Source organism: Amphibalanus amphitrite, unplaced genomic scaffold, assembly GCF_019059575.1.
Source record: "Amphibalanus amphitrite isolate SeventyFive unplaced genomic scaffold, NRLGWU_Aamphi_draft 000328F_arrow, whole genome shotgun sequence".
Classification (NCBI taxonomy): domain Eukaryota; kingdom Metazoa; phylum Arthropoda; class Thecostraca; order Balanomorpha; family Balanidae; genus Amphibalanus; species Amphibalanus amphitrite.
This window is the reverse complement of record NW_024881823.1, coordinates 67,221-94,360: the sequence shown is the minus strand read 5'-3', so window position 1 is coordinate 94,360 and position 27,140 is coordinate 67,221. Positions and strand designations below refer to the sequence as shown.

The 27,140-nt window shown below is 51.5% G+C and overlaps 1 protein-coding gene across 1 annotated transcript; it reads left to right on the top strand.

Annotated features, from left to right (window-relative positions):
• Positions 1 to 395: 395 nt before the first annotated feature.
• On the top strand, positions 396 to 27,140 carry LOC122388600 (Friend leukemia integration 1 transcription factor-like). The gene is made up of 5 exons (XM_043379790.1): positions 396 to 1,296; positions 17,879 to 18,163; positions 23,904 to 24,008; positions 25,798 to 26,035; positions 26,347 to 27,140. Exons 1-5 carry the CDS (start codon positions 519 to 521, stop codon positions 26,621 to 26,623), a joined length of 1,683 nt encoding a protein of 560 aa, XP_043235725.1. The 5' UTR covers positions 396 to 518; the 3' UTR covers positions 26,624 to 27,140.

Genomic DNA, 27,140 nt, shown 5'->3' with positions numbered 1-27,140 from the left:
CACTGCTGCACTGTTGAGAGCGGTGTGCGACGAACCGGCGCGGACGTGGTGGTTAGCCGGTCGTGGTTAGCGAACACCGCAGAGAGGGGATGTGATACAGGCAGTCCGGAGAATGGCGGCATGACACGCACGGATTAACTGTCACGATATGTTGAATCAGCTAAATCAATTTAGCTATTAGTGCTTTCCGTTTCCGTTCAAAATCGTTTGTGTGCTGTTGGTCGGCGCTCGGCCGCGCGTCTCCCATCCGACGAGGACACTCCTTGCACGGCGGTCGTGGTGCAGCACGCGTGCACGCCGGAGCCGGGCCGCCTCCGGTGCGAGGGGGCCGGCCGGTGGCAGAGGCCCCTCCCCCGCGCCCGCCGCCGAAATGGCAGCCCGCCCCCCGATCGGCCACTCTCATATGGGCGCGCGGCCGGCCGGCCCGGCCAGTACGCGCCTAGAGTGCGGCCAGTGCGCGCCCGGTGAACGGAGCGCCGCGTCCGCCGTCCGCGCCGTCCGCCGCCGAGTGAGTCACCATGGAGTGCGGCTGGCGGCTGCCCGAGCCGGCGCCTGAATCACGCCGCTCGGGGGTCGCCCACTTCTGGGAAGCGTGCTGCCAGAAGCCCGGCCAGCCGGCGGTGGGCGCCCACAGTCCGCGCGCGACGCCGCCCGGCGCCTGGTGCTGCCGCGACGCGGCGCCCCACTGCACAGCCGCGCCTGCCGCCGACTGCACGGCCGCCACCGCCGCCGCGCTCTGGAGCGACGGCCTGTCGGCCATATCGGACGCTCTGTGCGGAGACCTGCCGCCGACCGCCCTCAGCGGCCACTGGGACTCGGGTGTGTGGAGAGACGATACCACCGGCGACGCGACCGCGTGGCGCGAGCCGCCGCGAGCCTCGAGTGCCTCCTGCGAGGCGACCGACGCCGTCTGGAGCGACAGCGGCGTCTGCTGTTCACCGGAGCCGCTGCGGGTGCCGGGGCCGAGTCCGCCGGCCGCGCTCGGCTGGCATGGCCGCTGTATGGCCGAGCAGGGCCCCCCGCGCGTGCTGACCGCCTGCCTGGACTCGGCGGCCGCCGGCTATGGCAGCCCGACGCTGGTGCGCTCGCAGAGCGCGCAGCCGGCAGAGCTGGGCTCGCCGCTGCCGGACCGGTCGCCGCGCTCTGTGCGCAGTCTGCCCAACCTGTGCGGCGGCCCGGCCGGCCTGGGAAGCCCCGGCTCCGAGTGGGGCAGCCCCGCCCCCGTCGCGACCGACGCGGACGCCGCCGACGACGGCGATGAGGACGGCGACTCGCCGCGCGTCATGGTACCGCCAGGTGGGTCCGTTGTGCGACACGCACGTCTGAGCTCGACACACACTGACGCAATGATGCCAGCTGACATTATGACACCTGCTGACACACGTCGACACTTGTTGACACTCTCTGACATGTCTTCGACATACGCCGACACGCTGCGACACACTCTGACACTTGCTGAGTGCTGATACGCATGCTGACACGCACTGACACTTTTCGACGCACACTGACACACACCGACGCACCCCGACACACGTTGGCTCGAAACGACTCACTTTGACACTTTGACATACGTTTACCGTACCGATGACACCGGCTGACCGTCCTCGGGACCGATGACGAATATACTGTTCCTCAACAACAACCGCTGATCGGGATGAATCGTGCGCGCCCACACAGGATGACGAACACATACCCGGAGTCGTGTGGGTACAATCCAGACTCCAGGCGTTTGTTGAGGCTCCGCACGGGGTCGAAGCGGAGTTGGTTTGGACTGACGCACCACCACACTGGATGGCTGATTCTATAGCCTTGGCTGATTCGTACTGTATGATGAGTCGACTGAACACCTCACAGTGTGGCGTACTTACCCGCGCTCAGTTTCTGGGAAAGAGAAAGGGCTGACGATAGAAGACGTCATACAGTCTTAGGGTGTGATCGGTGTCGGTTGCTGTGCTGCTAGTCATTTGTTGATTGGATTGGGTCATAAGTGTCGATGATTGGATATGAAATCAGCTACTGGTAGGCCTACTGTGCTGATATGGGCCCAAGCAAAACTACGAAATGGTGTTACCCTTACGCCAATATAACGGGTGTCTACTATTTTTTTTTTTTGCCCAAACTTCAACATAATGATACTCACATATGTTTCATTTTTCCTTCACCAAACTATCCATGGTACTACATTAATCATTTTTCTGTCAGGCTGACATCAGTGCACGGCCCTGTTCACGCCAAGCCAGGCAGCACGGCGCACGCGCGCTGGGAGTGTCTCCATCATATTGTGCAGCACTTCCTTGTCGAGTGATCAAATCACGCGATGAGTGCGAAACCTCAGCTGCTTTCAGACCGTGCTGTCCAGTCACCCATGTGGACCCCCTGCTTAACGATGCCCCACAGGTCTTCGATAGGACGTAGTTGCGGTACGCAGGGCGGGTTTTCCTCGCGGCCTACATAAGGCACGTCGGCTTCTTTCAGCAGAGCTGTCATTCGTCGTGCGTAATGGGCGGCAGCGAGGTCGGGCCAGAAGATGTGTCCACTTTGAGGGTAGTGCTGCTGGATAAATGGTAGAAGCCCTTTTTGTAGACACTCCCGACGGTAGAAGTCGCCACCAGCGTTAGCGCGACTAGGACGGATGATTGGCTTGAACACCCCTTTTGCGGAGATAGTCATCCACACCAGAAGCTTTCTTGTGACTTTTTCTCGCTGAAATCTTACACCTCGAGATTTCTCAAAATGTGATAAGAGGTTCTTTTGGCAATTACGGCTATCCTCAGCCGATGTACAAGCTGGCGCTTGCTTATGAGAGGCGTGGTTCTGGGCAAATTTTGCCACAAAACCGCGAACCAGTGTTTTCGTCAACGTCTCCGTGTTCAGCGGCGGATCCAGGGGGGGGGGGCTGCGGGGGCTGGCAGCCCCCACCCAAGGAAAACTGGCGCCACTGCGCCGAAGGCGCAGTGGCGCCAATTTTCAATTCGCAACTCATCGGAGTGCCGCATACTAGGACTAGGATGCAAAAATCAGTCGAATAACGTCGTTTCAGTACGCTCCGCACCGATATTTCCAATCGTGTGGTGTCACTGTACATACTGATCCTGGGCGCCTCTTGTCAGGGCCACTGGGCGCCAATATTTCAGCGCCAATACGATGCGACTATGGCGCCCATCCGGGGCGTGGCGCCCAATTATGACCTGCAGCCCCTCCCCAGTGAAAATCCTGGATCCGCCACTGTCCGTGTTGAATGAACATTGCAAGTAAGTGTAATATGTATGTAGTTTCGTGTACGTAATTGATGATACTTCATCTATGCCAAATTTCAGAGATGTGCGACACATAGAGCCTGATTGAGTAGCATCCAAACTTTGTGCAAAAAAAAAAAAAATAGTGGACACCCGTTAGTTTCGTAGAACGGCCGCTTAGGTTCTTTCACTATGTATTGTAAATGTCAGTTTTTATGTCAATTTTAAATTCCGTTTAGACTTCAATTAAATGAAGTCTAATTTTTTAATTCCGTTTTAATTTTTATTCCGTTTAGACTTCAATTAAATGAGTTCATGGGTAGCAGGCTTGACTTTCCGCCAGCATTAAACGCATTATATTTTAATTGTAATAAGAATGCATTTGAATGAGCTTTACAGACGCAAACGTTCTTCCAATTTTCCCTATGATTAGATCGAGTTATCGAAGTCTGGTAGACGCGAAAAAAATTGGTCTGTTATTGAAAAATAGTGTTTTCATTGAAAGGACGAGCATAAAATATAAAAAAGGTCATTAGAAGCTGAATATTTCTTCCATTATCGCTTTATAACATGGAGCAAAAGCTTATCTTTCAGCTGCGTCATCTTATCAGCCATTGTTTTCCATAAAACGTAATTGCAGTTCAGACATACCTAGCTTTAGATGACATAACTACCGATTATCGAAATTGTATGGTTAATTGGTTAATGTAATATGGGGCTTTTTACAAGCATTCTATTACACCACATGAGATGTAAAAATTTATGATGCAGATGTAATTATAATCTCGTAATACGTTGCTGTCGGAACAATGGTAACCTCCTATCCCGATTTAAGTGCGTTTAATTCTACCTTTTTTCGCTTATTACGCACGCATCCTTATGGGCATTTCACTTGTTGCAGAGTGGTGAGTGATATGATAATTTGACAGGCATGAACCAGTAAAGTCAATTGCAGATAATTTGGAAATCTATACCTACCTACCAAACCAAATACCTACACAAGTACCAAACAAAACCATGGGAAAAAGCAAAAACTGAACCAACCAACAAAATAGAAATAAATGCCAACTTTTTAATAAGTTCAGAGCGTCTTACGCATAAGTGAAGATTCATAATAGCCCTTTTCACGACGGGCTATCCGGCGAATGCACCTAATTTGACCAAATCTGCACCTAATCTCTTTTACAGCAAATATCTTCATTCTATGAATCTATTTCAGTGTTTTAATCGATGATGCTCTCTGATAATATGACAAAGTAGTCATATAAGCAATAAGTGCAACCCTAGCTGATAGCTATAACTAAGAGACACACTGGACCTAATTTGACCAAATCATCTGCACCTACAGATGTGCACCAAATGTGTGCCAGATGGCCGTCGTGAAAACGGTTAATATCAACAAACAAAATGCAAAAAAAGCATTTGGCTGAAATGCCTAATACCAATTTCGTATCAATTTGATATCAATACCAATTCAGTGTCGGTTTGATAATTGCATACCAAAAAGTTGGTATCCGATTGACATCTCTAGCATGAACATGCTTAAAATTTTGTAATGAACCGTTATAAATCAATGCGTAGTTTAACACGAAGCTTGTCAATAGATGGTTCATGGTCACTGGATGTGTGATTGTGTAGTTGTAAAGCAAATATTAATAACCATCGGACATTGATATTTGGAACTTTGGAACCATAAAATATGATTTTGGTAGCTTAATTCCTCTGGATAGTATAACTATGATGATCTTGAACTATGACGTGAATTATAACTATGACGTTCAGGTAATTTTGATTTGATCATTCATGTTTTATATTATTTGTTTTACCTCAATGTAATGTACTCTAACATTGTTTTTAAGTAACAACACTTAACTTATCGTCATATTCTGTCTATGACCACATTGCTCGAAGTATGATATTTAGGTACCTACTGATAACCAATAACTATTTTGATCTTATTTCTTGACTTTGCTCGTCCTTTCAATGAAAACACTATTTTTCGGTATCTCTGTTTGTGCCTCTTTTCCTCTTTTTTCTGATTGCTGTCCTTTTCGTTTTCTCCCCTCCCTGATTTTTCTTCATATCGCTGTTGTTCCTTATGTTATTTTTTTCTTTATCCTCTCGGCTCTCCTCTTTCTTCTCTGAGAAAGAGAGAAAGAGACAGCAGGACAGTCAGACAGATATCAGATAGACAGACGGATTTAGATAGACGGATAGACGGATATAGATAGACGGACGTGCAGACAAAGAAAAGACAGACAACGATCAAGAATCCGGATTTTTTTTTGTCATGCAAAACATTGCAATATGCCTTCTCTTCTCACTGTTTTTCTTCTTAAAATAAAAGAAAAGGGTGATTTAAATGCACTTGCATGATAAAAAGAGACAACTTATCAGTTATCACACAGTCTTGCACCATTCTTCCATTAATAGCACGATTCACTTATTGCTCACGCATTAAATGTAACAAAAGCTTTAATTCTCTGTGTGCAGCTTGTGGGCTATAAAACGATGCGTTTCGAAAGCAGCTTCAAGCGCGCCTCTGGTTATAACACGTTCGTCGTTTTCACAGAATGGACAGAATAGCATGGGAGTGAATACCACGAAAAGCGGATAGAGTCAGATTACACTTGATCATGAGTGCATCACTTATCCAGTATCTGAACAATCTCAGAGCGGAATGAAGCTTTACAAGCATGAAGGAATTCACAGGTGTTGAACCTTCTCGCTTTTCTGACGATTCATCTCTGCGTTCTGATGGTGTTAAAGCTCAGTTGCATAATTGTGAGTGATGTAACTTCAGTTATGTTTTATAAGGGCTCGCTTTAACACCATCAGTTCGTTTGATCTGTCAGTTCGTTTAACACCAAGTTTCAGTTCGTTAGATCTGCTATAGTATTTGAACCATAAATGCTTACATAGGTATTGTGCGCATGCGAACTTGGAATTGTCGAGCATGGGTGATAATTATTATGTCAAGTGATATCAGCATCTGATGCATCGTGCAACACATCATGATGTGTGTGATCTGATATCAGTACGTATATCAGTATGTACTGATATCAGTACATATGGTATGCTACATGTAGCAATGTTAAATGTTTCTCTTCATTTGGTCATGTTTTTCACTACAGTGAGCTTCACGTCATACAGATCCCAATGTATTGTTTGAATTGAATCTGCGCATTTGAGTTATAAACTTGCTACCCTCTGTCATTGTTAGTTAACTCCATAGAAATGACGTTTATTGTGGAGCACTGGAGCACATTACGTTCATTCAAAGAAAGGATTTGGACCACGTCGTAGTATGTGCTCCACAGTGCTTATTGCTCATGCAGTCTGCTTTACTGGTTTTCATATTTTACTGGCACTTTGCCTGCTTTGGAAAGAAAGAAACCTGAAGGTGTTGACTCTTATTTATATCAAGACATTTTTATCCGCCTGGAATCAGGGTCTCCTGGTGGATTATTTTTAAACACTTAAGAACCGATCACTAGTATGCTATTGTCTTGGTTAAAATATTTTATGAAGACCTGAACATTTTTTAAGTAGTTACGCACCACATGCCACCTCGCTGTCTGTACGGTTATGGCGCTTTCCCGACAACACGTCGATGGGTGCAGGAGACGGTTTGCCTGACTCCTTCCGGATTCATTGCAGCCGCTAAAGCTACAACTGTATGGAGCACTTGCTGCAGAGAGATAGGGCATATCTCCTGATATCGGATAGCGTTACGGACCAAATCAGTCGTCCAACAGGGACAGGGCAGCGCTGTAGCCGATCATAGCCAACCTGTCAACCACCCGCTGATGACCAGACTGCGGAACTTTTCCTTCGGCCAGGGCAACTATTGTGGCGATGTAAACGGTCCCACAATTATGCTGAAACCAAAGAGCTATACTATCTCTTGAACCTTTGTCCACATTTATTTGTGAAGAAGCTTCAGACAATCCTGCACGTCTACAGACAATCGCCGTGTGATTATGATCATGTGTATCGTTAGCACGCGGGAAGCTTAATTTACTTCAAGATCAACCATAGAAAATTGCGCTATCAACCACTGTGGCTACCGTTGGGTGCCGCGACTTGCGTGCATTCTCATCGCATCAGGCGCCGCGCGCGCGCGAGCTATTAGACGATTCCGGCAGCCACCAACCGTGGCGGCGTCCCGCCCCGCTGAATTTTCAGCACCGTAGGGGCGGTGGCGGTGCGGGACGCTCTCCGGGCCAGTGTCCGGTTGTCTGGCGGCCTGCGGCACTCGGCCGTGCCTCGGCACCTCACCTTTCCCACGCGCCCCGTCCGTCCGCGGTGCACGGCGGAGGCTGCAGGCCGCGTGCCGTGCCGTGCGCCCGCCGCCCGTGGCCCTCCGCCGTCCAGTCCGGCCCGGTCCGGCCCGGCCAGACGGCAGTTATGGTCGACATTCCGCCGGCAGGACCGGCCTCCCAACGGCCGTTTCTGCAGGAACGGTAGGATGGGCAGTGGTGAGGGTATAGTCAGTGTGGAGTGGACGCAGCTCGGTCACTCAGTGCTGGTCTGCATCTCGGACTGTGCACGGCGGCATGAAATCCAGTAGGTTAATCGGTGGCCGGCATGGGGGCAGGCTAGCGCGTGTGCGGTCAGTCAGTGTACTGTGAACCCACCCACTCGCCAATGCTGCGGTCTGTTTCGATGTCTCGGTCAGTCTGCCCGCCTGTATTGTATGAGTCCGGCGGACTGAGTCGACTCAGTCAAATCCAGCTCGTTCACGAAGTGCCGGCCTGTGTCTCGAAGGGTCGTCCATCTGCTGTTTAATTTCATGAGTAGCGGGCGGCAGGCCATCCCGGTGTAACCCCACCCACTCACCTGTTGAGTCTCTATCTCGGCAGAGTCTCGGTCCCTAGGAGTTCAGTCTCTCGGACGGTGCGCCGCCTCCCGCACCCCGCCGCGGTGTCGCGCTCGATAGTGTTCCGGGTAATGCTCCGCACCGCTCGGCCGGACCCCGAGGGTGCCCCAACGAGCTACGGTTCCAGTTACGGATGTGATCCGACCATCGGTTACCGTTCGAGGTAGCTGGGATCCGCGCCTGACCCTGAGGCTTGCCCCAAGGCTCAACCGAGCGCCATGAGGGCAGAGTGCCTTTGTTAGTGAAATTTAACGCGAGTAGAATGGAAAGACCGGCAGGATAGCACACAGTTTGCCTATTTCTCGGTTTTGTTTGTTCGGTACGGGTGGTGACCGCTCCCAATATAGCCCTGGGCACCCACCCAGTCCACCAACCGGAAAACAATGTGACGGCTGCCGGACGGGCAGTCAGGAAAACTCCGCACCCTCATTCAAACGGAGCCAGTCAAAACAGACACTGCATACTTTTACGTCAGCCCTCCATGTAGGACCCGGCCGGAAAACAGGTGTTTGTTTTTATGTCTCATCAACTGTTCTGACGAACACTTCCGATGTAAACAATGCTGATATGTTTGGCACATTTATTCCGTAGACCGCCACAAACATCAAAAAATGACTTCATGAATCATGACGCATTTAGGTAGCCAGGCCATCAAAAATAGTAACATCCTTGTAAATGTTTTTACTTGATGAGGTGTGACGTCTTCCTTGCCTGCTTACCTCTTAATGTAATATGCATGCTGTCCCGATATGTCCCAATGTTGGGTAACATTGCACAGCGAAGATCTGCATACGCTTCACATGGCTTGATCCAGTCATAAGTAACCTTGGGCTGAATCATCTGAAATGCCTTCAATACGGTGAGAAGTGACGATTGACGTTGGACAATGAACAGAAGACAGTGACAGCGTGCATGCATAGGCAGTGGAAGGTACTACACCTTGATAGTAGATGTTGGAAGGTAGACGACGGCCCGTGGATGGTGGACAATAGACTGCGGATGGGGCACGGTCGACGGTTAGTGGATGATAACTAAACGGTTAACTGTGAACGGTGAGCGTTGGACCGCAGACTGTTGAACGTTGAATTAGACGCAGTACGGTGGGCTGCGGCGGGTTAACTGAGGACAGGGTGGCAAGTGTCCAGTGAGCTGTGGCCGATGGACTGTGGCCGGCTGACTACGGCCAGTAGGGTGAGGCCGATGAACTGTGGCTGGCGAAATGGTGGACTGTGGTCGATTGACGGTGGCATGTGGACTGTGGCCGATGTGAGTGTGGACTGGTACTGGAGGACTGTGGTCGGCGTCCAGTGCACTGTGACTGGCGACTGGTGACCAGTGACTGGGACAGACGGGATTACTCCCGGTGGCCGGTGACGGGCCGATGAGTCAGGTCGGCCCGGCGCGCGGCAGCCGGCGGCGGGCCGGCGCGCTGCGAGCGTGCCTGACTCAGGGGCGTTTCCGGCGCACCAACCGACTCAGCGGGCACCACGGAGCGGCTCGGCGACCTCCGAGCGGCCACCGGCACTCACCCAAGGACGCCGGCTCACCTTGACTGAGCTGGGTCATCGGCGACTGGCCTCACTGACCAACGGACGGTGACCCCGCGACTGACACATCACCGACCGAGACTGCCTGAGAGTCGCTGTGAGTCAACGAGAGTCACTATTACTGGACACCGGATGGTCGGATATTACGAGTCACACATAAAAGCCGAGCATCCAGGTGCTTCCGGGTCACCTGTTGTGGTCAGTGGTCACTACTCACTGGTTAGTGGTTAGCCAGTACTTGCGCTAAGCCAGTACTTGCGCAGTACAGTGGTTAGCTAAATGCGCCACGCGACGCAAAACGGCTTCAGCGCAAGTTGAGCGAGGTGCAACATGGTCCGTCTGCAAACCGTATGAACAATGTTTTCGCAGGAGCTCAATTCCAGGCGCTGATGTCGGCAATAAGAGTTTTGCGACCGACTGGTTAAGTATTTAGTAATTATCCAGTGGTGGCTATTACATTTAGAGAGCATGACACGATCATTAGATGACTGAATTTAAAATGTTTCATATCACCTTGGATTTGCTGTTGAACCTATTTACCCCCAGTCGACCGTGCAATAGATTACGTTATCAGTTCAATTCGGAGAAATCGATTACGCGATTTATTATCGTGTATTCGTGTCATTCAGTAAATCGTTGCTGGAATGCATGGAATGCTATCTGACTGCTAGCTGCAATCTGACTCATGACTGCTTGCTTGGTGTTCACCAATGCGGTTGATTACTCCATTGTTGCCCTTGCATAGTTGCTAAAGGTTACACCTCATCGGGATGAGTGATGACTGAGCAGGGTGGTATTTGGTATTTGTAATGACGGACCAATACACTTTTTACACCAAATGATATCATTGATGTGGAAAATCTGAATACTCACAGACTGTTATGTCTCTTTACGAAATGCTACATCTTATCGGGCTTGAGTGAGCAATAAGCAGTCGTTAACCTGAGACCCACCGTTGTGATATAGCTCGGTCTCGGTGTGATCCTGTGATCAATACATAGCTGGTGACTGGTGTGAGCTCAGGTTCAAGTCGCCCCTGCGCCTGATACGACACTCTTGACGATTTGCCCTGCGTTTGGCATCTGGAAAATGATGGATAATTATCCGAGATCACCGGTAATTATTTGGTATTGCAGGAACCATCGATGCAATATGTCGCATTTTTTATTGATTTTGCTTCACTAATGGCTCGTTCACTCGTTGTCATGTCCGTTGTGCATGGTGTCAGCCTTAAACACCGAATGATCCCGGTGATCCCGAACAATTATCCCTGATTAGGTATCCGGATGCCGAATGCACGCATAGTCTGCGGTTGGTGGGGGGGAGCCGCCGCCAGTTGGATCAGTTCAGTGCGGACAGGCCGTGTCTGGCTTTGATCGGCATTGGGCATGCTAAACTTTGGCAGCTATAGATTCTCCCGTACCTAACCCGGGTCTGCTCGCTCGGGTTGTTTTTAATGTTGGGCTCCAACTCTGTCAATAGGACCATTAAAATAATATATAGTAGTTTTATTTGTATGTACCAATTCGGTTGCCCTTCTCTGCATTGGTGGTCCTAAAAGGCGGTCTTGGACGCCGCGGGATACATACCCCCAAAAAGTTTCTCCAAATTCCAAAAATAATTCATTTGATTTCGATTCCTTGCCCTCTGCTCTGCAGTTTAAAGCAACCTTTTCGCAATAAAAGTTGTTTAGAGTTTATTTTATTCTCGAAAAACTGCAAATTTTCTGGCGCTGTGAGGGGGGGAGAGATTTGCCCCAAATGCCCCCTCCTGGATCCTCCAATGCTCCTCTCTGGTGGCGTAAGAAGTTTGTGCACATTTGAGAATGACCAATGACCATCATCTTCGGAATCAACATACCTACCTACCCATGAGCTTTTTAATCTATATGATAAATTATAATTGAAATAATGTATGCATTGCAAAATGATTTGAATAGATGATTCCTGTTATATCTACTTTGGTGTCATAATATCTGGTCGCATGGACGTTTCCTTGGGGGAGGGGGCAGCAGTTGTTCAAGTTTTCCACTACTATTTAACGTTGATAAATTTAATTAAACAGCTTTGTACTTGATTCATTCTTCTGTAGACCGCACCTATTGTTGCCCTGATTCGGGTTGGACTAGGGCAAGAAGACATTCCCTGGGTCTCGTTCACCGTCTCGTTCGGGCGGCATCCCTCCCCCGCCCCCTAAAGTTTCGCCCGGTCGCCACCAGACGGCTCTGCCCGTCGGACGGCCGCGCCGAGCGTGCCGCCTGCGCCGCACTCGTCTCTAGCTGCCGTTTGAGCGTCCAACGGTCGCCGCGTCAGAGCACCACAAAATGGCGGCGCCGTTCGACGGGTGCCGCCGCTGCTGTCGTCAGATGCTATCAGTTCGGCGGGGCGGCGGCGGCGGCGACCGCTTCTGAGACCTCGCCCTGCAGCCGGCTCGACCGGCGACGGGCTGGTCTGTCCGAGTCCCCGACACCACGGCTCCACCTCCTCCCCTGCGAGAGAGGAGCCCTGAGCCGAGACTGACGTAATCCACCAACTGCAGCTGTCCCCTGTAAATATTTAATAAATGGTGTGCAAGAACATCTATTCAGCATTCACGGCTCACACTCTATGCATAAATACGTGGAAGAAGAGCGCGAAGCGGGTCACTTTTTAGATTTATGCTGTGGCTCTCGCCTCTCGTCCACGCCAGCACCGATTCTGTTCGTACCCCATCCCACTAATAAGTGGGTATTCTACATGCATTTCTAAGTTCCAGACCTAGTCATCTAGCTTCACTTTGTGGCTCTGCTCTACGGAGATTCCTGCGCAGCTATTTGAAGTCAGAGAGGAGAAAGGGACCGTGAACGGCTTGGATATAAACTTTGGTGTCCAAATTTTCCGGATTAGACGGAACTATTCTATTGCCCAAAAAGAAACTTTTAAGCACCTCAGCCTCTAGTCTCCTCAACTTGTTTTGAAAAGCCTGACATCCGTAGGTGTATCTATACGTAGGTACAGAGTAAAATTGAAGGCTGGATTAAAAATTTGAGGTATCGTACCGCAACTGATGATTGGTAAATTATGTTAATATGAAGCCAGTCACCACAATTTTATACCCATGCCCCAGTATAGTGTTGAGTGAATGTCGTTTTGTTCCTTGGGGAGCTGCAGTTTTTTAAATTCATTTTTAATACAATATGAATCAATAATTATTAAAGCCTGGTAGCGATTAAGGTATCTAAAAATAGCAGTTGACCGGCCATTCCGCGAACTATGACGGAGCTGCCATCAGATGTCGGCCAGACCCTGCAGCCAGACGCGGCGAGACGCCCGATGGAGCAGTGCCGCGGCCGTGTTCCCCGAACACGTCCGTCATCTGACGTGCCCGGCGCCGATTGGTATCGTCGTCTCGTCCCGAACGCATCCTGGTCTGTGCGGCGCCGTCTGGTCGCACTCAATGTCGTGACCGTGTACGAGAGAGGTCACAGAGGGGAACTGAGCTGTTCCAAAGTGTGTCTGTCGTGAGCCCCTCTGGCAGTTTGCACGTGTGGCCGACAGGTTGACAGGCTAGGCTCCTTATATGCCTATCCGTCAACCTGTCCACCGGACAGGCAGTTTGCCTGTCTCACTGTCTGTCTGTCTACCGTCCTGTTTCTCTGTCTGCCTGTCTGTCTGTCTGTCTTTCTGTCTGTCGTTCGTCTATCTGACGCCACTCTGTCACCCATCTGTCCAACCGCCCACCCGTCTGTCTACCCGTCCGTCCGTCTGTCTATTTGTCTGTTGTCTATCCGTCTGTCTGTCTGTCTACACGTCTGTCTGTTTGTCTGCCGTCCATTTGTTTGTCTGTCTGTCTGTCTGTCTGTCTGTCTGTCTGTCTGTCTGTCTGTTTTTCTGTTTGTCGTTCGTCTATCTGACACCACTCTGTCATCCATCTGTCCAACCGCCCACCCGTCTGTCTACCCGTCCGTCCGTCTGTCTGTTTGTCTGCCTGTCTGTCTGTCCGTCTGTCATCCCTCAGTCTCCCGTTTGTCCGTCCGTCTGCCGTCTGTCTGTCTGTCTGTCGTGTGGTTGCAATCCGGTTATTTATCCGTCCGACCGTCCGGTCCGTCTGTCTGCCCGACCGTTTCTTGGTCTCCTATCTATCTGTCTATCTGTCCCCATCTCATCAATACATATCCTCATCCATCTGCTGTTCTGCTGTCGATATAGGTACCCGTCCTATCTACCCGTACATGTGACTTAAGTCAGTATGCTTAGTGTTTTCAGATGTCTATCTCCCGTCTGCGTATATTGAAATCCAGTAGGTGGTCCTAAAAACGGCATAACCTAGCCCGACATAACCCAATCAAAACTACCTAACTAAAACCTGACCATTTTTGACCATTTTTCACTAGACCACGCTATTTTTGTGCTGGAGTTCAATGCCTTCCATTCGTCGTCTGATAAGCAGGTGCTGACTGCTGAGCTTCCTATGCAGTTGGTGGGGCAGCTGCCCCACCGCCATTTTGCCTCACCAATAAGCGTTTTTCCCCACCAACTTAGCTGATTTGCAGGACTTAATTGCTTTGCAAATCAATCATTGAGGGGCTTTGGAATGCCTGTGTAATGCAAAATTTTACATCTACAATGATAGGAATTGTTTCAGTGTTCCTTTTATTCAACTTTATGTATAATCGAACAGTGTAACTAGGTTTGATGTCTTTTTGCCTCACCAGCTTCCCCGAAAAAGCTCCACCCATGCTGATGAGCGTTCATCTGACTAACTCCACATGTTTACAGTAGGTATGTCCGTCTTTCTCCCATCTGTCCCCGTCTATCGGCCCGTGTCCGTCTGTCTGTTGTAGTTAGTTGTGCCAGCTTCGCGAATTGTCTAAAATTCCGCTCAGAACTATCACTTTGCAAATGCCTAGCAAATGCCTTTGCCCTTTGGTCAAGTACTTATAACGATTGTTTATTATCAACACTGACGGTCTGAAAATAGCAAGATACACTGTAAAAACCCATGTCAAAAACCAGCACCCTGTACCTGCTTATTTTAAGCAGGCTAAATGGGTGCTAAATTTTAGCACCCTTTCCGAAAAATAGCTCCCTGTGCCGGCTTATTTTAAGCACCCTAAATGGTTGCAGCCATTTAGGGTGCTTAAAATAAGCCGGCACAGGGAGCTATTTTTCGAAAAGGGTGCTAAAATTTAGTACCCATTTAGCCTGCTTAAAATAAGCAGGTATAGGGTGCTGGTTTTTGACATGGGTGCTAAACTTTTTTTACAGTGTAGTGTCACAGCCCAACAACTCTATCGGCTTTCGACAGCACCCTTTATTCTCTTCGGGAGTCTCCGTCGGGGCGTTATCATTCTGCAGCCGGTGTCACTGTGATCGTCCGCATACACTGATTCGCTGTCGGTGTCACAATCCTATAAGTCTGGAGTTTCGTGTGCACTGAGCAAACGGGACTGTCGAGCGCCACGCCCCTCGCTACATTTCGTCGTTGTTTGGTCGATGAGATGAGGGGTGATGACATCATAATGACATCATATGTGGGGTGAGCAGCGGCCTTTCAGCGCGTTATCGACCCGCCCTTTGTGGCCCGGAAACCGTATCCCGCGCCGGTCGTTTTATCTTTGTCACACAGGTCAAATTCGCTTGTTTGCGTGGCAAACTGTTCTCAAGGAACCACACACATGTAATGTTACATCACTCCATCCAATCTTCTATATGTATTCCAAGCCCTTGAGATCTCAATATCTCAAGAGCTTGCTAGTTTTGAGATAACTGCAATGAAAGGCGACATTGTGGGAACTTGGGTGGCAAATGATTTGTGCTTGGCTCGCTTGTACCTACCCCACCTCTTGAAGTAGTACGAATATGCTGTTTTATTTATGCATTAAGATATGACTAGGACTGTGACTTATGATGTATGACATACATTGGGTTAGTGACTACATACCTGTCATATCATAAAAATGTTAATGATCTCTTGTTAATGGGCTCTTCTCACTGCGTGGTGGCATTCTTTTTCTACAAAACCAATAACTCGATGGCTGTGCAGCCATTAAATTAACATAAAGCAATAATAATCACTGGCTCACTCAACGTGCACTATTTTTTCCATCGTCGATGATGAGCACGCTTGAAACCGGCGATAAAAATATACGTTACGATTACTGTCTATCTTAGCAGTTGTAAAATCACCGTTGGATGTTTCAATGTCCCATGTGACTTTGCTACATCTTACGGTCGACTCACAGTCTAACTTTGACAGTATGCTCGTTTTTAGCAAACATCAGACAGGCTGATTAAATGTTCACGATTTGATATGTTACGATTTGATACGAAGCGATACGATTTGATATAGGTTGTGACCGCCAAAACTGTCCTGTCGCCCGTCTCGCGAGCAGGGTGGCGGGCGGCCGGTGGGTCAGCCGAGCGGGCTGCCGCGCCGTCCCCCCCCCCCCGCCCCAGTGGGGGTGTTTTGCGCGCACCTGTGTGTGCCGGACCTGACCCCTCTCGCGGCGACGCCCGTCGATAGCTTTTTTCACGGGGAACGTGGTCAGCGCGGCGGGCCCGGTTACGTTTGTTTAGCGCGCTGCGTCCGTCCCGGCGGCCGCTGGCGCGCTGCGTCGCGCCCTATCTCTTTCTTTATCTCCGGTTCGTCGCGTCCAGTTAGTTTGCCTAATACCGTTTGCTTTGCTCCCTCGCTATCTCCCCTGTGTGTGACCCCATTGCCAGTCATATTTAAAGCTGCTGTAAACACCTCCCGCGCTCTGTTCTCTCCCAGTCTTCGCGCCGTGCGGTTGTTCGTTCCGCTCGGCTCAGCCTCCACGCAGTGTGGTGGTTTTCTGCCGGCTCTTTGCTCATCGCAATATAGACTGTGAATTAGTGCAGTGGTGTGTCCAAGGAAGTGGTCACCTGGAGCGATTGAGCAAAAGACTTCAAGTTAGCGGCACAGTATACTCAAGTTTCTCTCTGTTCTGCCTCAGTCGTCGAGCCGGGCGGTTGTTTCGTTCCGCTCGTCGCAGCCTTCAAGCAGTGTAATTGGTTTGCCGGATCTTGCTCTTTGCAATACAGACTGTGAAATCAGTGCAGTGGTGTGACAAAGGAAGTGATCACCGAGAGCGAGGAGTGAGAGAATCAAGATAGCGGCACAGTATACATTCCAGTTACACTTCACTTCACTTACACTTCAAACGCAGAATTACCCTCCTCCCTATACCTCGCCCGATCGTGCCATCACGGTCTCTATTCCTCACCTCTGTTCACGCCATCGTGGACTCTGTCCTTACTAGCCCCTGTTGCGCCAGCGCGACTCTTTAACCTTCCCTCGTGTCACGCCATCGTGGCCTCTATCCTTATCTCTTAAAGGTAGGTCGGCACAGCCCCAACCTCGCCCGATCGTGCCATCACGGTCTCTATTCCTCCCCTCTGTCCACGCCATCGTGGACTCTGTCCTTACTAGCCCCTGTTGCGCCAGCGCGACTCTTTAACCTTCCCCGTGTCACGCCATCGTGGCCTCTATCCTTATCTCTTTTAAAGGTAGGCCGGCACAGCCCCAACCTCGCCCGATCGTGCCATCACGATCTCTATTCCTCACCTCTGTTCACGCCATCGTGAACTCTGTCCTTACGAGCCCCTGTTGCGCCAGCGCGACTCTTTAACCTCCACTCGAGTCACGCCATCGTGGCCTCTATCCCTACTCATCCTTGTACCTGTTATGAGGGTCTGCGTTTCAGTCACCTAAATGCCATGGACCAGTAGCCACGCCCAGTCACACAGAAACAAGATACAGTCCACTATAGAGCGCTCGTGACGCACAGGCACACACGTCAACGAGTCGGCGCCGGCTGCTGCGTCTGCGACATAGGTTATGTTTGCATTTTAGAATTACCGGCGCCAGCAGTGCCATTAAAAATGTTGACCTACCGTGACACAATTTGAGAAGCAATATGATCAAACCAGCACTTTACTGGGTTTTAGCCGAACACCATTTGTAGAATTTTCACTGCGATTCACCTCATTTTAATTGCAGTAAATGATAATTTGCCTATTTTTGAACACCACTGCGCTGCTTGTCTGAACATCTGAGTGCCTGATTGCATGACGTGTGTCATGAGTTGAGTATGACACGCGCTGAGACGCTGCGCCGTGTTCCCCCTCACCTCTACTGACCCGCTCGTCTTATTAAGTGACCTATCCACTCGGACTCGACTGACCGCTGATCCCTGCCATGTCACGTTCCAGATCCGAGGACCTGGACGCGGGAGCACATCCACGGCTGGCTGCGCTGGGCCGAGCGCAAGTTCTGCCTGCCGCCGGTGGACGCAGCTGCGTTCCCCAGCTCGGGATCGGAGCTGTGTCAGATGGGCAGGGCGCAGCTGGGCGCGCTGGTCGGCCGGCAGACGGCGCGATGTCTCCGCTTCCATCTGCACTCGCTGAAGAAGAGGGTCGGTCTCGACTCTGCCAGTGAGGAAGAGGAGGAGGAGGAGCCGACCGGCAGCGAGCCGGGCTCTGCGCTCTCGGCAGAGGGTAGGTCACCGGGGAGGCTGGGTCACGGGGGCGATCAGCCAGAGGGTAGGTCACCGGGGAGGCTGGGTCATCGGGGCGGTCAGCGGGAGGCTGGGTCACCGGGGCGATCAGCGGGAGGCTGGGTCACCGGGGCGATCAGCGGGAGGCTGGGTCACCGGGGCGATCGGCCAAAGGGCAGGTTACGGGGTACTCTGGGCAGAGGGTAGGTCACAGGGGCGGTCAGCGGGAGGCTGGGTCACCGGGCGATCAGCCAAACGGTAGATGACATAACGGGGTACTCTGGGCAGAGGGTAGGTCACAGGGACGATTACTGGTAGATTCGGTCCAGGGGAGGTCAGGTCACAGGTCACAGTGTGGTCCTGGCCAGGGGAGGTCAGGTCACAGCATGGTCAGCGGGGATGGCTGGCATACTGGACGTTCAGCGGGATATAGGGTCACAAAATGGATGGCGAGGATGATGTGGTCACGGATGACTGGCGAAATGAATAGCCCATTGAGCTTGCCTAGCCCATAGCGAACACTTGGATATTGGATATTGCATTTGGACAACTTTCAGTGCTGCCAGTTGCCACCAAATCTTACGTAGCATCCCTAAACGATATCCGGCTCGAAAGTGTCCAGGATATGCTGGATATCGTAAAGGATATCTCGTAACGTGTATACGGCGAATGGTGGTGCACATGTTATGGTGAGGGATTCCACGAACAATGCCGCACTGGATCATGTGCATTTCGCGCAGGATATCATGAACCGCATCGTTCACTTAGTCGGCGAGGTATCTTGTGCCTGTCAGCTAGACCGTGGAATTATTGGCATGCTCTTGCACATTATTGGTTTTCGTTTTCATGAATTGCGTGTATTGCCCTCGCATTTCACTCGGTCTAGGTCTGCCTCCTCTCTCACGGTTGGAGCTGTTTTCTTCTCTCAGTCTGGGTCTATTTGCTGCCCTCTGGTCTGCCATCTCCGCTTCAGTTGGGTTCAACATCTCCATTCGGTCTGAGTCTGTTGGCTGTTTTTGGTGTGGTCTGGTCTGGTCTGGTCTGGACCCGCAGCCTGACGAGTCTCTGCTTTAAGTGGGAGATACGCTGCGGAGGGGGCGCGCGTGGGTGTCCCATTACGTGCTGCGGAAAGAGCCGCGAGCGCTGCGCTGGGATCGTCGTCATCCGCTTCACGATCGTCACCATCCGCGCCGAAATCGTCGCCTTCCGCGCCGGGATGGCCGCCCGATGATCCCGGCGATCAAATCTGACTTCAAAATCAGCGGCGGGCGCGGCGCCGTCGCTCGGTAATAGAGCGACCCGCTGCGCCGTAATCGGCGCCGAACGACGCGCCGCGCCGATATTGCCGACGAATGGGGACCAGAGGTGGACAGCTGACGGCGCGGCGACAGCCGATGGGGCTCGACTCCCGTTTGAAGCTTATTGTGCTGCAGTGGGATTTAAGAACAGTCCAATCATTTCCGCCGTTCACGGCTCAGATTTATTTTCCTCGTGAACAATTTATTTATACCTATCTAAATTCTAAGTGGCGTTTAGATGCGGCGATGTAAATAAATGTCGATAGAAGGAAGTAGGTATATTTGCGCCGATGCTGTAGAAATTTGGCTTACCGTTATTTGAAGTTATATGAAGCTAACGTTTCGGACTCATTCGACGTAATTTGCGTATGATTTCCTTGCTTAAAAGAAACACTGCTCCCGTCGCAATAACTATTGGACGTAGGGTGGATTAGGTCATAGGTGCTACAAAACAAATTAAATTAAGGTTGGTGAATTGCCTGCCTACCTTGCTTGTTATGTGAGACAAGATATCGGTGCATTGCTTATAACTTTTCTGATCCGAAAGCAACGTTTTTTTTATTATTATGTACGCTAGTGCACAGCAAACTGAAAAAAATTGTCGCGCGCTGCTGCTAGGTGCACATTGACGCTAGTGAAACCGTCTCTTGTCTTCCTATATCATAAGTCTCTTTCCCTATCGATGAACAAAAGTCGGTGGCACATACCATTTCTTTCTGAGCCGCTCCCTCTCGCAGAATAAAATTACCGACCGCCGTTCTGTTTACCCTTTGCGACTTCGATATGGCAATATCAATGAGCGAAGCTCTCGATATTGCGACGGCCACCGACGAAGCTCGGCCTCCATTGGCTGCAGCTAGCTGACGTCACTGCCAGAACGGCCGCCATTGGCGAATGGCCGGCTTTTGTTCGTTCATTACGGTGGCATTCAGATCCGGGTAAGCCGACGCTCATTCGAGGCTTATGGTCGCGGGGCGCTCGGAAGCGGCGAGATTGCGCCTCCGCCGCGGGAGACGGCAATTTATTGCATTTTTGGCTTCATTAGACTGTCGGCGACAGTGATTAGGAGGCTGGACATTGAGGCCGGGGATGCTGCCGCGACGGCCAGGGGATATGAGACCGTCTCCAGATATAAGGCGCAGGAAGCGGTCCGATCCTAGCACTCGAGCCGCCGCCGCCGGCGGATGTGAGCTGCTTCCTGAGACTGGGTCGTCTCCATCCGGACCACGCCGTCCGCCGGAGGTCACTCGGGTCACTCAGTGCTAACTAGGGTCACTCAGTGCTAACTAGGATCAGTCCGTGCTAACTCGAGCCGTAATGAGTCTGTGCTAACTCACTCCAGTTTTTACCAACTCAGGACTAAGACGGATCAGTCCGTGCCAACTCCAGGCTTGTCTGTGCTAACTCGGACAAGTTCGCTCTAACTCGGACTAAAACTCCTGCGCCGGCCGACATGTGGAGTTTCCCGAAGCCGGGATACGGGCGCTGTGAGATGACGGAGCTGCGCCACCGCCTGCATCACTCGGCAATGCTGTATAGTCGCGGTAAGCCCGGCACCCAACGACTCTGCTAACTGCATCACTCGGCAATGCTGTACAGTCGCGGTAAGCCCGGCCCCCGGTTCCATCTGCCGCATTACTCGGCCATGCTGCTCGGCCATTTGCAGTCGTGGTAAACTCGGCACACACTGCCCACCTGCAGCATCACTCCGGTATTTTCAATTATGTAGCGTCATGGTAGCCGCTGCCGTCCGCAGCCGTCATGCGCCCGTTTTCCTCACCCGCTGAGGCGTACCTACTTCTGATAATTGCGCGATTATTGCATGAACAGGTAAAGTGGCTGATACTCCACTCCAGCTCATCATACTCGTACGGTTTGACATGAGAACAAGTATCTAAACTACGTTTGAATTTAACAGTTACGCTAAAAAAATGTCATGAGATTTTTGCTGGTATAGATTATATCGTGTTTAGCTGCGCAAAGGTAGGTACCATTCATCGCATATAGCTGCGGAGAAACGGTCACGAACTTAAAAAAAAGGTTAACTTGAAATTTGTTATCCTCTCGAACTGTTTCTGTTTCGTTTTGGACGTAGGGCTCAATAAGTTTATTGGAAACTCGCAATTAATGTTCGGCTGCCATCCGTCTATTACCTAAGGTTCTCCGTTACCGCGTGTTCATAACGTCAATGCGCATATTTTCTGAATCATGTAAGGTAGAGCGAGGATAAACTTCACAAATGGGCCAAAAGGTAAAAGTCTGATCTCAGGCGAAAGCAGGGCGTCGCCTGAGTCACAAGGGCCTTCGGCCAGAGGGAAAACGGCATTGGATTGACAGCGGATAGGTACATTCAAGGTATACACCGAGCACCACGTCACCTTTCAGATGTCGCGCGAAGTAATGCCTCAAACATTATAGGAACTGAAACATTTGGGTACGGAGGTCGATGATTGTACTTTTTGGGATATGGTAATGCCTACATCCCTTTTATTCGATATGCATATATGATACAAGCCGCGTAGGATTTGAACACTGAGGAACCGGCGACTGCAACTTATCGTATAAGTTATTGCAATGCCAATGCCATTCGTTCGCGAACTGACAACACAAATATTATCATAGGAATGGTTCAAGGATGGCATATGCCTCATGCTGAAGGCAGCACTTTCTCAATTTTGTTTTCCCTTCTCCATGCTCAGGCAGCAAGACTGGTGTCTGGACTTCTGGAGCGATTGAGATTCTCTAGTCCCTTCTTGGTCTTGCTCCACAGTTCGCAGTGTCTGCAGTATCCAGTGTTGGTCCTCCCCTAACCTCACAACCGAGGTGATTCTCCAGTTGCCAGAGCGGGCTCCCCTTCACTAGCTCGCTGTCTGTGTGTAGTGACGTCAAGACGCGGCCGCAGCGGTGAGGTAATCCGCTGACTGAGGCAATAGAGCCGACTGAGGCAGTGAGGCAGTGAGACACTGAGGCAGCGGGCCGGCCTGTGCGTGGGCGGGGGCGGCGCCGGCTCTGCGGTAACCGCCGTCCCGTACCCGGGGCGGCGGCGGCGCCAGACAGACGGCCGTCAGCAGTCCGGCGCCAGCCCGGTTCGGTCCAGAGGCGCCCGGCGCCGGCGAGGGCGGCTTCAGACCGTGCGTTCTGAGTCACAATGAGTCGGTCCGTCCAACCACCTGCCTCTTGGCCGTCTCTAACGCCTGTCCCCAGGCCACGGGCTGACCTGTTTTTACCACCTGCCGCCTTCTGGACGGTGGAACGGACTTGTTCCATACACTGTAACACTCCGAGGTCGCCAACACCTGCCTTTGGATGACTATTTCTGAAGGCGTTGGTCCGATCTGAACGTTGGACTAGCATTACAGATGTGTCGGCCAAATAATCGCCAGTGTTTATTTGTTGCCCTTCGTGACGGATGTTCGTTGCATTTCTTATTATTCTTTTTCGCTGCTCTATATGAAATCAGGGTTTTATTTATCCCTCGAATTCTAAAAAAAGTTGCACAATAGGTACCTTCCTCAACTGCCACAATGCACATTTTGTTCTTATTTGCAAAGCATAGTCATGCAATACGATGATCTGCATTGTATGCCGTGGGGAGCTACAATTTGAATAACGACCGATGACTTCTCGTTGAATCATTTCATACCAAGCCAGTCCTAGGTTTTGCACCTGCCTGCCTGCTTCCGTCGCCAGAGACGTTTTTGTCCCTCTTGTACGGTTCTGAATAGCTCATAACTAACCAGCCGTGAACCGGGACCGGGACTTCCGGTGGCCGAAGGCACCCTCCTTTTCAAATCGCGGCCCGCTCATCGTTTCGGGGAATCGGCGCGGCCCTCCTCTCGGCGAGTTTCGGTGGCCCGGCTGGCCCGCACGGCATTGGTGTGCGGCGGCACAGTCTACCGCTCCAGGCGCTAGACATCTAGCGGCGCGAGCGGGAACTAATTTCGGCTGGCCCGCTCGGCCGTCGCCGGGCGGTCCATGGCCTGTTCCGTGTTTATGAGAGACTGGAGTTGTCTACGTTATATTCCATTTTCAGAGTCGTGGATCGTAATCGTGTGGTCATCTCAAACGTAGCGAGCTGTAAAACGTAACCGCTTACTGCTTACTGTTCAATGTGCTCAGCAGTAAGCCTAAGCGGTTGCCGGCTGCTTTCGCCTTTCTCCTACCGTTTCGGCTGCCGTTTAACAAGAGACTGTGTTGGGAGTTGGGATTTGGGACACTTGGATCTTAGAACTTGGATATTGCTGCTTAGATTCGTTTCGGCTGCACCTAGTCTGACTCAGAGGAAACGTCCTTGGCTGACTGGCGACTTCTCCCACAACTATGAACATCGAACAGAACTTTGTGTCGGCGTTGACGGTGTTCACAGTGTCGTCTGTTATGCACAAGTGTGTCTGTGTCTCTTTATATGTTATTGAGACGATTTCCGCCCGGCCTCTATTACAGATGTGGATACCCTGCGCCGCTCCGGGTGGGCGCGGCTACCGGACGGCGTCACCGCGGCCGCCTTCCCCGGCTCCAAGCCCAGCGACCACCGGACCGTCACCATGAGTAAGTGACCCGGCCGTGCCGAGACGTCGGCCGCCTGACCTGCACTAAGCGCGACTCTGACTTATTTGTGTAACCCGGCTTCAATGGCTCATCTGACCGACGCACAGTGGCCCTTTTTCAGAATTAGCACGCATTAATTCCCACATTACCTGCAAGTGGTGCAAGACATCACCACGTGATCAAGGACGTATTTCCTGCCAATGCAAAGAGAAGAAACGAAACGAACTGCCCAAGGAGATTCTGCCCAACAGCGACAGGCCGCTCGGCCCAAGATTTGGCGCACGTTCCCACGGCTCGCCCGCCGGCCTAGGCCGCTCCGAACGCAAGTGTGGCGAGCCCGCCAGCCGACCGCGCTGCACTGACCGCCAGGACGCCCCAGGGCGTCACGTGACCGCATCTACAGCTGTTGCCAGCCACCGTTAGTCGGCCCCGGCCGGGCAGCAACTAAGGTCAGCGCGACGCGAACAATACAAACACATAGGCGCTTTTGACGTTAGATCTTAAGCCGACCACGGGACTTGTGCGGCTTGGACATCAAACGCGACAAGAAATCTGACAGTTTTTCTTGAGCACAGCGTTATGCCTAAATGACATTTCAATATGCACATCTTAGGCAAAAGCCAAGCCACATTTAGGCGCACACCAGGTGACACCAGCTTCGTGCCAGGTCAATGAGCTTAGTCGTATCGAACAGGAGCCACAGCCGCTCGCGGACTGAACGGGCTCACGTTATCCACCGTAGAAGCAAAATGGCGCAAAATGGCGCGATGCCCTTTGGTGGACATGGTCAGAAGAGATCGGCGATTCGAACGATGCATAATACGATATGTCCCAGAGTGTGCTACTTAACATAAAGCTTCATATGTATGCCGCCATCTCCAGTTAATAATTGTCCTGTTATTGTGTTAACAATATTCGGCAAAAGTGGTCAATTTAAGTTTATACAATGGAAATTGTGGTTTCTAGGGCTTCTACGTAGACTCAGCTTCACAGCCATGCCACTAATTTTTAATATTTTCTCACCGAAAGCCTTACAAATTGATGTTCATCTCACCCTACTTTTTAGGGTCCGCCGGTGGTGTCCGCGCGCCTCTCGACAAACTTCGATTTTGCGGTCAGTTTTACCAAAGATAATTATTTTTTAGGAGGTAAAAATGGCACCATCGGATAGTTTGGAATGTTTTGCACACGATTAGACTGCTTTTTACTCAAAAGAAGAGAAAAAATATTTTGAATTTATGCGTGCTAATTCTGAAAAAGGGCCACTGTGCGACGGTCGAAGAGACGCTTTTAAAGCACTGCGTACACTTAGAATTAGTTCGGTACTGACTAGCACTGTAGCTTGTAGTCAGTAGTCACATTGCAATTATACGAAAATGATCAAAGTCAGGCGGAGACATGCCGTCAGGGGTGTGTATTGTGCAGTGTAACCCTCGACAGGTTAGCAGGAGTCCATTGTCTAACCCACTGGGTCCGTCCCCAGGTCAGCAGGAGGCGCGCGCCGAGTGTCTGACCCTCTGTATCCGTCCCCAGGTCAGCAGGAGGCGCGCCGAGTGTCTCACCCGCTGTATCCGTTCCCAGGTCAGCAGGAGGCGCGCGCCGAGTGTCTCACCCGCTGTATCCGTTCCCAGGTCAGCAGGAGGCGCGCGCCGAGTGTCTCACCCGCTGTATCCGTTCCCAGGTTAGCAGGAGGCGCGCGCCGAGTGTCTCACCCGCTGTACCTACTTGTAGTCCCCCCCCCCCCCCCCTGTCAGGAGCTGGGTGCCTGACTCGCTCTGTCCATCCCCAGGTCAGCAGGAGGCGCGCGCCGAGTGTCTGCGGCTGGCCGGCCAGACGTCCGGTCAGATCCAGCTGTGGCAGTTTCTGCTCGAGCTGCTGGCCGATCCCGCCCAGCACGCCACCTGTATCGTCTGGGAGGGCCGAGATGGCGAGTTCAAACTCACCAACCCAGACGAGGTGGCTAGGAAGTGGGGAGAGCGAAAGAGCAAGCCCAACATGAACTACGACAAACTCAGCCGAGCGCTTAGGTGAGACGAGATTGTTGGATTGAACCCGACACGTCGGGGAATGGTGACTCGCTCACGCTGTGCCTTGCTTTTCGTTCAGTTTTCTTTGATAATGTTAGTGTGATACGCCAATTTATATTTCTCAGTCTACGGGTAACTGTTTCACACTGTTGAATCGCCTAATGCTGAACAAACCGTTTTACTATTTGGTTACCCTCAAAGCTCAACAAGTATTCGGAAATGTGCTCACACTGCCCTCGGTTGTTTCGTTGTTATGGGAATTGAGCGTCAGTTTCTAACAAATTGTGTTTTCTCTCTCTCTTCCGCTGCAGATATTACTACGATAAGAACATGATGACCAAAGTCCACGGCAAGCGGTACGCCTACAAGTTCGACTTCGTCGCCCTCTACCAAGCCATTCAGACCCAGAGCAGCAGTGAGAGCTCGACCTACAAGTACCCGGGCGAGCTGACCTTTCTCTCGCCCCAGGTGACCCCGCTCATGTCGAGCCCTGCGGCACTGTCCGCTCCCGGCTACTGTCCGAGCCAGACGCCGCCGTCGACAGGCGCTCTGTACGGGCCGCTGTCGCCCCGACCTCCGTACACGTGAGCGTAGGGTAGGGAATAGAGACGGGAGGTGATCGGATCCCCTCCGGCGGCACAGCGAGCCGCGCCGTGGCTCGATACACACGATCTCCGAGGGACGAGTGAGACTGAGCTGGTGCCAGGCTGGCCTCTGCGGCAGTTAACAGGGTAGTTCGCCGGAACGGAACGCTGCTCGTGCGAGCCCAATGGCGTGATGGTGATTGAAGAGCGCGACTTTGCCATCGACCCGTGTGAGCAATTTGTCGATGATAGCTGTCGGTGATACCACACCGTGAAAGGTGGCTGATTGTTGTAGCTGGATTTGTAGGTTCCTTCGTGAAAGAATCCCTCCGAAATTCGGAGACGGCTGACTCGCTCGATAGATGTTCGCGTGCGGTGCTGAACTGGTTTTCCTAAGGCCCGATTCGACCAACAACCGGCTCGCACCGCGGCGAACTTCACTGTGAGCACTCAGCGAGTGATTCTTCCACTCAGGAGAGGGACGGGAGGCGGATAGGAGACGGAATAGGAGCGAGGATGGC

Bases quoted from the DNA above. Each gene is read 5' to 3' on its own strand.
- LOC122388600 (XM_043379790.1), top strand. From the start codon at position 519: ATGGAGTGCGGCTGGCGGCTGCCCGAGCCGGCGCCTGAATCACGCCGC. The intron at 1,297-17,878 runs GTGGGTCCGTTG...GTCACGTTCCAG, and splicing joins GCGCGTCATGGTACCGCCAG to ATCCGAGGACCTGGACGCGG. The intron at 24,009-25,797 runs GTAAGTGACCCG...GTCCATCCCCAG, and splicing joins CCACCGGACCGTCACCATGA to GTCAGCAGGAGGCGCGCGCC.